Below are 12,478 nucleotides of genomic sequence, written 5' to 3' on the forward strand. Positions count from 1 at the left end.
GACATTCATCCATTCGATAAATGACTTTAAAGCCCATGATATTTCCAATACAATACTCTACCTCCAATGCATTTACTATATAAAAAATCAGCATGATAGCAACAATTTTTATCAATTCATTATAAGAAATTAACCAAGTTTTGGTGTTAGTTCTGCAGTTCTTTTCTTTTTGTTAATTGGTAGGGTATTATTTTCATGACATTTTTATAATTTCTAATTAATTTTGAATAAACAGTACATATGTCCAAAGTTCAAGTGGTACAGGGGAGTATATGGTGAAAAACATCCATCACATACCTCTCCTCTGTTCCTAAACTTGCATTCCCATTGGAGTCACTTGGGGACCTTTAGCAATTACTGAAGCCTGTGTCTTACCCCCAGAGATGGTGGTTTACTTGGTCTGTTGGTGTGGCCTGGGTTTTCGAATTTTTAGAAGATCTCCAGGAGGGACTTTGCTTCAGGTAAAGGTAAAGTAGCAAGGACCAAGTATACTCTATTGCCTTAAATAATTAAGAAACACACGAAGTATACAAAACATTTTTTTTTAATTATATTGGACATTAGGCAACAGAAGACAGTAATTCCCAAAGGATGGGAATCAAATGAGGTGAGCCCTGTGATGGCACCAGCAAGTCTGAGAGTGTATCTAGGCCATGGCACAAGGGCAGAGAATACAGGCAGAGCCTGGCAAATTTCCTAAGTTTAATAATCAGAGCTAAGAGTCTGATGAGACCAAAACCAAATCCACAGGACAGACTATAGGATAGGAGAACTCCAAAGATCTTTAGGGGATCCCTCTTGACTGTTCAGCAGAGATCTGATTATCACATGCATCCAAGGAAACTACCAGGGGCTGGGAGGAGAAAACACCTGAAAAGATTAGAGGAAACAGGGTCTAGTATTTATACAGTAGTGGGAATAGTGCCTGTTCTGACATCTAACAGATGGACTGGAAAACCTTGTGATTTGCAGGGCATTTGAAAGAATTCTCAGAAGGTTTTTGCTTCAGTGCTGAGGAAAAATTATTGCTAGACTAAATAGTGTTTCAATTTTCCCTCAGATATCTTGAAAGCAAGACCTAAAAGGATCAAATTATTTCCAAATAACTTAATTATATCCCAGAACAAAGCTCAAGAATATTTATAGGAATACAAAAACATCCAGCACCCAATAAGATAAAATTCACAGTCTGGCATCTAATCAAAAATTAACAGAAGCTCAAAGAAGTAGGAAAATATGACCAATAATGTGATAAATTTATCAACTGAAAATAAAATGACACAAATATCACAATTACAAGACAAGGACATTAAAATAATTATTATAGCTATGTTATATATTCAAAAAATTAAATAGAGACATGGAAGATGTGCAAAAGATTCAAATCAAAATTCTAAAGATGAAAACTACAATGTATAAAATGAAAGGTACACTGGATGGGGTTAATGGCAGAGTAGGCATTGTAGATGAAAAGACTGGTAAAACTTGAAGACACACAATAGAAACTATCCAAAATGAAACAGAGAACAAAGAGAAATTTTAAAAAATGAAGCATATTGGTGAGTTATGAGAAAACATGAAGCAGTCTAATATTGTGTAATGGGAATCTCCGAAAGGTAGATGGGAAGTGGGGGATGGGGGATGGATTATATTTAAGTAGTAATATCCAAAATATTTCCTAATTTAATGACAACTGAAAACACACAATCCAGAGGCTCAAGAAGCCTGAAGAAATAACATCAAGGCACAACATAATCACATGCTCAAAAGTTTATGATGAAAATATTGAAAGCAACCAGGGAAGTAAAGACATCACATAAAAGAAACAAAAATAAGGATAACAGCAGATTTCTTATTAGAAACAAGGTAAATAGAAAAAAGAGGAAAGTAAATGAGACAGCAGAGCACCATTTTTGAAGTACGGAAAGAAATGTCTGTCAACCTAGAATTCTATAGTCAGCAAAAATATCTTAAAAAAAAAGTAAAATGAAGACATTTTTCCGATATGAAAGCTGAAAGAATTCATCATCAGCAAACTGTACTACAGATACGTTAAAGGAAGTCCTTTGGGTAGACAGAAGATTAGATGTCAGTCTGGGTCTACACAAAGGTATGAAGAGCAGTGGGAATGGTAACTACAAGGATAAGTAGATCAAATTTTCTCATATTATTTACATTGTTTTAAAAATTAATTAAAAAAATTTTTTTAAGGTTTTTATTTTTTTATTAGAGAGAGCAAGCATGAGCAGAGGGAGGGGCAAAGGGAGAGTGAGAGGGAGAAGCAGACTCCCTGCTGAGCAGGGAGCCCCATGCGGGGCTCGATCCCATTACAACTTGAGCCAAAGGCAGACTCTTAACCGACTGAGCCACCCAGGCACCCCGTTTACATCTTTTAAAAAAAATAATTAACTGTTTAGATAAAATTAACAGCAACAATGTAATGTTGGGTTTAGGTAAAAGTAAAATGTTTGACGAGAATGGCACAAAGGATGGAATGGAGAAATTGAAATATATTATTATAAGTCTTAAGCGTACTTGAAGTGGTATCATATCATTTGCCTAGTAGATTATAGTAAGGTGAAAATATTTACTATAATACTAAACCATTAAAATAACAAAAGTTATAGCTAATAAACCAACAAAGGAGATGAAATGAAATAATAAAACAACCTAAAAGAAGGCAAAAAAAAAAAAAAAAGAAAAAGATAAATAGCAGATGAGAAGGTAAGAAGCAAATAGAAGATAGACTTCGACCTAGCCATATTAATAATCACATTAAATATAAATGCACTAAATACCCCAATTAAAGGGGAGAGATTGTCAGTTTGGATTAAAAAGCACAATCCAAATATATGCTGCCTTTATATATATAAATGCACTTTATATATAAAGGCAGAAAGTTTGAAGTAAAGCAACGGAAAAAATACACCATATTAACACTAGTCAAAAGAAAAACCGGAATAACTATATTAATATCACAGATTTCAGAGCAAAGAACTTACCATGGATAAAGTAGATCATTTCATACTGATACAGGCATACTGCATTATATTGCACATCACTTTGTGATTTGTAGATACCACATTTTTTACAAATTGAAGATTCAAGACTTCAGTGGAGGAAGTAACTGCAGATGTGGCAGAAATTCCAAGAGAACCGAGCCTGAAGATATGATTGAATTGCTGCAAGCTCATGATAAAACTTTAATCATGATGAGCACGTGCTTCCTATGGATGATCAAAGAAAGTGGTTTCTTGAGATGGAATCTACTCCTGGTGAAAATACTATGAAGATTGTTGAAATGACAACAAAGGATTTAGAATATTACATAAACTTAGTTGGTAAAGCAGCAGTAATGGTTTGAGAGTATTGATTCCAATTTTGAAATAAGTTCTGTGGGTAAAATGCTATCAAATAACATCACATGCTCCAGAGAAATCATTTGTGAAAGGAAGAGTCAATCTATGTGGCAAATTTCATTGTTGTCTTATTTTAAGAAATTATCATAGTCATCCCAACCTTCAGCACCTCCACCCTGATCAGTCAGCAGCCATCAACAATGAGGCAAGACACTCTATCAGCAAAAAGATTACCACTTGCTGAAAGCTCAGATGGGGTTAGCATTTTTTTTAACAATGACATATTTTTTAATTAAGGTATATACATTGTTTTCTTTAGACATAATACTATTGTATACTTAATAGACTGCAGTGTAGTGTAAACATAACTTTTATATGCACCAGGAAACCAAAAAATTCATTTGACTTGCTTCATTGCAATATTTATGTTATTGTGGTGGTCTTGAACTGAATCCACAATATCTCTGAGGTATGCCTGTGAAGGGTTTAATTCATCAGGAGAACATACAGTCCTACATATTTATGTGCCTAATAGACCTTCAGAATACAGTACATGAAGCAAAACTGACAGAACTGTAAGGAGAAATAGAAAAAATAAACAATTATAGTTGGAGATTTCACTATTCCTCTCTCAAAAACTGATAGAACAAGTAGACAGAAAATGAGTAAAGATACAGATTTAAGCAACTCTGTTAACCAACTTGACCCAATTGACATTTATAAAATGCTCTGTCCTACATCAGCTGACTATACTTTAGAGTGCACACAGAAGACTTACTAAGATAGACCATATCCTGTGCCAAAAAACAGGTCCCAATAAACTTAAAGGCATTCGAGTCATACGAAGTATGTTCTCTGACCACAATGGAATTATATTAGAAAGCAGTAGTAACAGGAAGATAACTGGAAAATTTCCAAACATTTGGAAACTAAATAACATATGTCTAAATAACCCAAGGGTCATGGGAGATATCAAAAAGGAAATTAGAAAATATCTTGAACTGAATGAAAATGAAAATACAGCCCATAAAAACTTGCAAGATGCTGCTAAAACATAGAGGAAATTTACAGGCTACACTCCCACTTTATTTTCATTTATTTTTTTAAAGATTATTTATTTGAGAGTGAGAGCGAGCGGGGTGGGAGGTAGGGTCAGGGAGAGAGAATCTTAAGCCCAATGCTGGATTCAATCCCACAACACCGAGATCATGACCTGAGCTGAAATCAAGAGTCGGACGCTTAACTGACTGAGCCACCCAGGCACCCCTACATTCCTACTTTAGAAATGAACAGAGCTCTCAAGTCAATGACTTCAGCTTCATCTCAAGAAACTAGGAAAAAAGAACAAGTTGAACCCAAAATAAGTGGAAGAAAGGAAATGATAAATATCAGAATGGAAATAAGTGGAATAGAAAACAAAAAAAAAAAAAAGAGAAAATCAGTAGGACCAAAAGCAAAGAAGATTATTAAGATTGACAATCCTCTAGCCAAACTGATTAAGAAAAAAAGGGACAAGACACAAACTACCATAGCCAGGAATAAGAGGAGTAATATCACAACAGAATCTACAGATACTGAAAGGAAGGATAGTAAAGCAATATTATGAATACTTAGCTTATAATTTGAATAATTTGGATGAAATGGACAAATTCCTTGAAGACACAAACTACCAAAACTCATTCAAGAACAAGCAATCTGATAGTTTTGAATTTGTAACTAAAAACCTTTCTGCAAAGAAAACAAGAGATTTGAAAGCATGCATCCATTTAAAAAAAAGTATACATGAATATGGGTAGCAGTTTCCTGGGTAACAGTCAGAAATTAGGAACAAGGCAAATGTCAATCAACAGGTGAATAGGTTAACTATAGTACGTACTATAGTTTGGACAACAATGCTACTCAGAATAAGATTTAACTATTGATATATGCTCCAACATGATGGATCTCAATTATGCTGAGTGGGAAAGAAGCCAGATTAAATAGGAAAACATGAAAGAAAGAAAACCCAAGATATGATTTCATTTTTATACAATTTTAGAAAATGCAAACTAATCTGTAGGAACAGAAATCATATTAGTGGTTTCCTTGGTCAAACCTGTTGTGGTGGGAACCAGGAGGCACAGGGGAACTTTTGTCAGTGTTAAGTATGTTTCTTATCTCACTTGTGGTGGTGGTGTCACTGGTCACATAAGCCCAAACTGGTCAGTTGTACACTTTAAATATGTAGCATTTGTTGAGTATTAATTATACCTCAATTTAGTTTTTCTTTGTTAAGAGCCCCAGGGAACTCAAGTGGATTTGGGCCAAATTTGAGAGTCAAGACAAAGGTGGGAGCCATTGCTCCAGTCCCTCAAATCTCTGGCTCCACTGTACAGAGATGACCTATTCTAGGCAGTTTCCTGTTCTGAAACTGGAATATTCCAGAAATATTATGCATATACAAACATATATATTCCTTGTTTTAAATTCACAAATGGTAGCATACTTTATACCTATATATCTTATGTACTTTTTTCACTTTCTGTATCTTAGAATTCATTCCATATCAATAAATATGGAATGGTTTCACTTTTTGAGCTAGCTGTATATTCATCTATTGGATATGGATCCCAGTCATTTTGACTACATGAAGTTGGTACTGTAAGCTTATTTAAAAACCCCCTGGGAATGGAGATGTAACTTGAATAGTTGCTACAATTAATTTTTCTTTTACACTTACCCTTAAGTCCTCACTTGTAAGCTACATAATATGACAAAACGCTTTCATTTCTGTGAGTATATAAGTTTTCTAGAAGGCCAGGTTCACTATAAGTATTTTTTCACCAGTAAAGTCTATATATCCATGTGAAATGTTGACAAGTGTTACATTTTTGAAAAGCTATTATGACATTTTATTTGCTTTCCTTGTCCCCTCCATGGGAAATGTGGTGTTTGATTTGTTCTTCATTCAACATGCAATTTTTTTCAGTTGTTTCTTTTTTTGTCCTTTGGTGGTTAATTCGATGTTGATCTTATAGCCACAGCTATCCTAGAGATGTATATTGTGTAAGCCAACATGCTATCAACTTGCGTGTTTGACAAAGAATTCTTTGCCTAAACTCTTACTGGCTCCTTTTTTTTTTTTTTTTTTAAAAACAGCAGCTGGTCAAATGGGCCAATACCAAAATAATTCTTGTTTTTAAAGTTAACTGCATTCTTTAGTTGTTAGACTATGTTTCAACAGGAAGACCATTTTCAAAGTCAATGGACCAATTTATTTGGGGGCCTCAGTTTCCTAATGGCCATTTTATGTGTCCTTTACAAGTTTTCTATAATTTTCATTCTTAAAGCAACAGGAATCTCAAAGTGTGCATCATCCCAACTACTCATATTGTCATATACTCTGTGCACTTACTAGGTTTACTAGTGAACTTTGAGTCTTTTTATGACTAATGATATTCTGAACTGGCCAGCATTTCATCAGATGTTGAGTAAATGCAGTTCATATCAGTCAAGTATTTGTTTTATATTCATTAACCGGTGAAGTCAGAAGAGTCATTGCAGCTCCTCAGGATTTCCACTCACTCATTTTTCCAGTCATTAAACTCTACATTCCTATAGTCTTGTTTCACAGCTCCTTGTTCGCCTCTTTGTCCTGCATGTTGTAGGATTTCCGGGGATTGCCCCTATCCTATCCAGTTATGTTTGTTTGTATTTTCAGGCCTGAGGTCATGTTTCTGAGGAGTCTGCAGTGGCATAGATGTACACGTTTGGAATGTCATCTTTCCCTGAAGTGGGGGTCTTTTGGCTGAGAACATGGTTTTACTGACTAGTAAATTCTCTTTCAGACCCATCTCCATCTCCAGGTACTTTTTGGTTTATTCAGGATGTCTTCTCTCACCTAGGGAAAGTGTGGAGAGCCTGATCCAGAAGCATTCCTATGCCCGCTCACCCATCCGTACCTACGGAGGAGAAGAGGATGTGCTGGGGGATGAGGTTCAGACAACACAGAATCGAGGTAAGACAGCTTCCGGGCTACGGAACTCCTGGGAGCCAGGGCAGCCAGAAGAAGAAAGAAAAGTAGGTGATGAAACTTGTAGTCCTCAGGGTGCAGTCTGCCCCAAAGTATTTCAGGAGTCTCTTGAGGAAGGACAGCTCAGGAGGCGGATTTTCGTACAGCTCATTATTTTGCTTCAGAGTCTTTAGTGATTATTCTGCCTGATTGTTTCCTGTGGTTTTCCAGTGAAAGGGCATCAGGCCTCTGAGTCAGGACTCAGGAGTTACTTGTCTGTTACTTGTTATCACCAAAGAGCTGTTGGACCCTGGGGGCAGTCCTTTAGTCTTTCTGAACCCCAATTTTATAATCTGAAAATCAGGGACTATATCTGTTCCTTTTATAAGATATTCCAAAAATATCTTACCAGGATTGATGACTAAAATGGAAAACACTTTATTTTATTTTCCTTTGCTTTTTAAAAGATTTTATTTGAGAGAGAGCTCACACATCCATGAGCGGGGGGGGGGGCACACAGCACAGGGAGAGGGAGAAGCAAACTCCCCCACTGAGCAGGGAGCCCAACACAGGGCTCAATCCAGGACCCTGGGATCATGACCTGAGCCGAAGGCAGGTACCATCACTACTTTTAGCAGGGGCCCTATGCTGCTATCCAAGGACTGCGCCATTCCTCTGCTGTGATGACACCATTTGTATGACTCTTGTAAACCTAGGAGAATTCAGAACCAACTGAGCCACCCTGGCGCCCCGGAAAATACTTTTTAAGAGAAGATTTTCCTCATAAAGAGCATCATGTACAGGCAGTGGCCCCAGTGGTGACAGCCAGGGAATACTGAAAAGTTCCTCTGTCCCAAAGGCTCACAGAGGAGCATTTTGCACCTGGGAGTCCAGAGGGTGCCTAACCGTGGGCACAGGGATATTCGTGTGGGGAGAGAGCCCTCTGTCATATTTTTACGTCCTTTATATGGAATAGCAAAATCTGTCAAAATATAGGACATCTCTTAGAACTAAATCCAAATGGACTACTAGTAATTAATTATACCGTTGGAAAATTCAGTGTCAACTTTTGTTTAAACTTGTGGATGCTATGATATAAGAAAAACTTACCCATACAACTTGTCAAATATTTAATAATTATAGAAGCTAGAAAAAGAAATATGTTCTTGTGGGTTTTTATAATGCCTTTGTGGAGGCTCATATGTCCAGCCTTCCTTACAGGGATGGTGTAGAGGTCAGGACAGACACCAGCTATCTGGAGCTCCTTTAAAGGGAATCCTGTTTTTCCTTTCAGGCAGGATACTAGTGTTTTGCCATTCTCTGGGAGTATGTAGGCCATCTACTGAGTTAAGTCTTTTTCTATTTAGTAAATTCTCTCTTCCATGTATGGTATAAATGATATCTTACCTGGAAAGGTAGCTGTGACTCATGGTTGACATGCCTGTCTTTTTAAATTGCAGTTCTGTTATATATTTTAAAAAATAAATCAGTCCTTACAGATAATGTAATTCTTGATTTGCACACTGAAATAGAGTTTCTAGTCTAATGAGCTGTTTCTCCTTTCAGGGTCAGCCTTTACAACGTCTGATAATTTGTCTCTCAGCTCCTGGGTATCATCTTCATCCAGTTTTCCTGGATTTCAGCACCCTCAGTCCCTGACTGCTCTTGGCACCAGCACAGCATCCATAGCAACACCCATTCCTCACCCTATACAAGGTTCATTGCCACCCTATAGCCGGCTTGGGATGCCTCTGACACCATCAGCTATTGCCAGCTCGATGCAGGGGAGTGGCCCGACATTCCCCTCATTCCACATGCCCCGGTACCATCACTACTTTCAGCAGGGGCCCTACGCTGCTATCCAAGGACTGCGCCATTCCTCTGCTGTGATGACACCATTTGTATGACTCTGGTAAACCTAGGAGAATTCAGATCCAGAATGTGCAAATGGGTATGGAAAGATGGGACAGGGTTGGGTGGGTGGGATGTGGGGTGTTAGAGCAGGAGCTCTCCAGGAGACATGGGACCTATTAAAGAGGAGAGCTGATCTCACAATAAAACCTACCACTGCAGGAGTGCACCACAGACCGGGAGTCATGTGTAGTTTGGGGACAGCTCTTGGACTCGAGAGAGAATCAGCATAAAGTTCTTAGCCAGCCTGACTCCTGCAACCAATAGTATACTAACTTACCCAGGAAATTTAATAACACAAGGCAGATGAATCTTACGGTGCATTATACCTAGCGGTTAAAAATGCTGTGTCAATGCAGTAATGTATAAAATCAATGTGTAGAGGTTTTCCTTCTGCTTTCCACAGGTTAAAAGAATTTTCAAAGAGGCAATATATATATATATAAAACATACCAACCATAATGCATAATGACTAACTTAAGTCCATTTCTCCCTGTAGAAAATGAGAGCCGATAGAGAAATATTTGTAGTGCTGTAGCTTAAGCATGTTTCGTTTTCCTTCGTATTAGTTTGCTGGGGAAGGGCCTGAGATAATGCTGAAGCATCCTATTTTGTGGATGAATAGGCGGTAATGAATTTACAAAGTTCTTTTTGTAATACTGAGGGGCCAGTACCTGACAAGCTTTTTTCCAGTCTTGTCTTTCTTCCTAATTCTCTTTCTTGCAATTACTTGCCATTTATGTAGGAAAAATCTTCTATATACAATTCTGAAGTAAGAGGCTCTATGTGTTACATTTTACAATGTAAAAACTGAGGTTTTATTTTTCTGGTCTCCATCCTAAGTGCACTACTGACTTCTAAAGCCTCTACATGATGACCCGTGAGACTTTCTCTCAGTCTGCAATAACAGGACGGTTGCCGTTCTGAAGGGAATTCTCTGCCATGGGTACCAAAGGCCCCTTCATTTTTACTTCAGCTTTGGGAGACCTTTTGGATGGCAAAATGCACTGGGCCAAATTCTCATTTTTGGTAAATCTGCTTTGTTAATTAGATTAACTGTGACCACTGACTGACAGGGATTTGTCAGTGACCCTTCTGAATGCCCATATACCCACCATTTAACCTATGCTTACAAGGAATTATGTGTCCATATATCTGGTTTGTCCTACTTTCTTACTGTTCCATTCAGTGACTCTTTTACCATTTTTCTAGTCCATTATATGAAATCGTATGTCAACCCAACAACCCCCTGACTTAAACACTGGCAGCACTCGTAAATCAATCTAAAGCTTTTATCCTCTTTTTTTTTGCATTCTTAATGTCTTCTTAAGCCTTCCTTCAGTGTTTAGTAATTAATTATATTTTAACTATATGTAATCACTGTATTTGGGGAGCAACATATATCTAAGCATTTACAGTCAGGGTAGTATATTTGGCATTTTGCAACAGTTTGTTTACCTTCAACAGAAATTTAGTAAAGTTTATAGTCCTTCAACTTTAGATATAATACATTCTAGCTATGAGATATAACCTGTCTTCTTTAGAATGTTCCCTAAAACTCCATTTAACATAATTTAAATTTTGTATCTACTTTCTTCTGACTGTAAAAGTATTGAATCTGTTAAAAGAGATGGGAAATATCACTGCTGAGAGTAGAGGTGGAAGTAAATGCAATATACTTACCACATCAGACTGCATGGGATTTCATTTGGTTGTTCTATTAGGCTTTTCCATATCAAATGCTTTTCTGGGGGCATTTCTATTCTATAATGGTGTAGCCTATCTATGTGATGCCATTATTGTTGGACTTTGCAATTGATTTTCTCCACCATGTCCCGTAGTTTACTTATAGAGAAGCATGGACTGTGCTAACCAAGCATCTCAAAGTCCTACAGCAGACACCGTAGGCTAATTTCTAACTTCTTGCATGTTATGCTATAGTACCCACAGGTAGTTTGTTTTCAGAAACAGAATAAATAATGCGTTTCTTTAAAAAAGCAGCTATGAGTAATGTTTAAATATCCTTAGAGCTTAGGACAGGGATTTGACACTTAATAGCTGGCCTGTCGCCAGTGCTCCTTTTAATACACAGTACTGCCACTTACGGCAGGAATAACAAAACTAGATGCTGTTTAACATGATGCTACATGATACTCTGGTAAATTACTGGTCTGCTAAAATGAATCTGTATCTGAAATTTCTTTTTGGTGAGAATGAAAGGATCATTTTAATACTATTTAGACATTTTTCCCAATGACGTGTCTTAAAGTAGGTTTGTATGTTTTTGTTAAATACGGTTTTACCCCAGTATTTCCGGACTTCATAGCTTGATTTTGTAATTAAGCAATATAAGGCTAAAAATAAGTAGAGTGCTTAGAGAAAAGCAAAGACTAAGATACCAAAGCATGCTCTTCAGAAATAATATCTGAAATTCTAAATTGGATATATTCTTGAAGTATCTGGCATTAATTGAACCAGAAATAAAAAGCACAATGTACACGGAGCTTAACCTGATCAAAGTCACCCTAGCCATGAGAACCAAGGGTAGAAATTTATTACAACCTGGATCTTTCTAGGCTTTTCTGGTTGTTGATTCTTAATTCTTTGGGTATTTTAAGATTTTAAAGTCTAAAGTCTACCCTACCAAAAGTAATTGCAAGAACTAGATAGTTAGTGGGAAAGCCAATTGAGTCATTAAGAGCATGAGTTACAGTTTATTTGGAATAAATTCAGGGCTTCCCCCCAAAGTATATTACAGTATCAAAATGCATGGCTAACGTGCAGTGCTGCTAAGAGAGGCCCTTCCAGAACTGGTTTATCTTACCTGAAGGGATTGATTCATATCTTAGTAGTCTGCAGACCTGATTTGTTTTTAAAACAAATATATTATCAATAATGCTAAGTTCGGTTATTTCTTTTCCGGCTTTTTCAAATCTTCCCCTCCTCTGTCCGCTCTCAACAATATATAGTAAAGTATTTCCATCTTGTGTCTAATATGTCACAAATTATTAGATTATAAGTCTATATTAATGAATTTAGGTTACACTGCTGGTCCTTTTGAGTTTATAAAAAAAGTTTGTTGTTATTCCTAGCAGATGGGCACGAAATGGGAGGTATTAAAAAAATACTAAGAAAAACCCTGTGTAGAGCTATACTATAGGAGTTACGTTAACTTCTGGGATATTCCAGGATCTCCCCTCCCTCACTCTCATCCACG

General features: G+C 36.9%; 1 protein-coding gene across 1 annotated transcript in view; it reads left to right on the plus strand.

Moving 5' to 3' along the window:
• TBX20 (T-box transcription factor 20) overlaps positions 1–9,312 on the plus strand; it is a 51,936-nt gene extending 42,624 nt beyond the window's left edge. Inside the window, exons 7-8 of the mRNA XM_045793642.2 lie at positions 7,244–7,356; positions 8,917–9,312. Coding sequence (XP_045649598.1) covers positions 7,244–7,356; positions 8,917–9,257 — 454 coding nt within the window. The 3' untranslated portion in view covers positions 9,258–9,312. The remainder of the gene's footprint in view (positions 1–7,243; positions 7,357–8,916) is intronic.
• Positions 9,313–12,478: the final 3,166 nt, after the last annotated feature.

The sequence above is a fragment of the Ursus americanus genome, chromosome 3 (assembly GCF_024610735.1).
Source record: "Ursus americanus isolate L20-20 chromosome 3, mUrsAme1.1.p, whole genome shotgun sequence".
In the NCBI taxonomy this organism is placed as follows: domain Eukaryota; kingdom Metazoa; phylum Chordata; class Mammalia; order Carnivora; family Ursidae; genus Ursus; species Ursus americanus.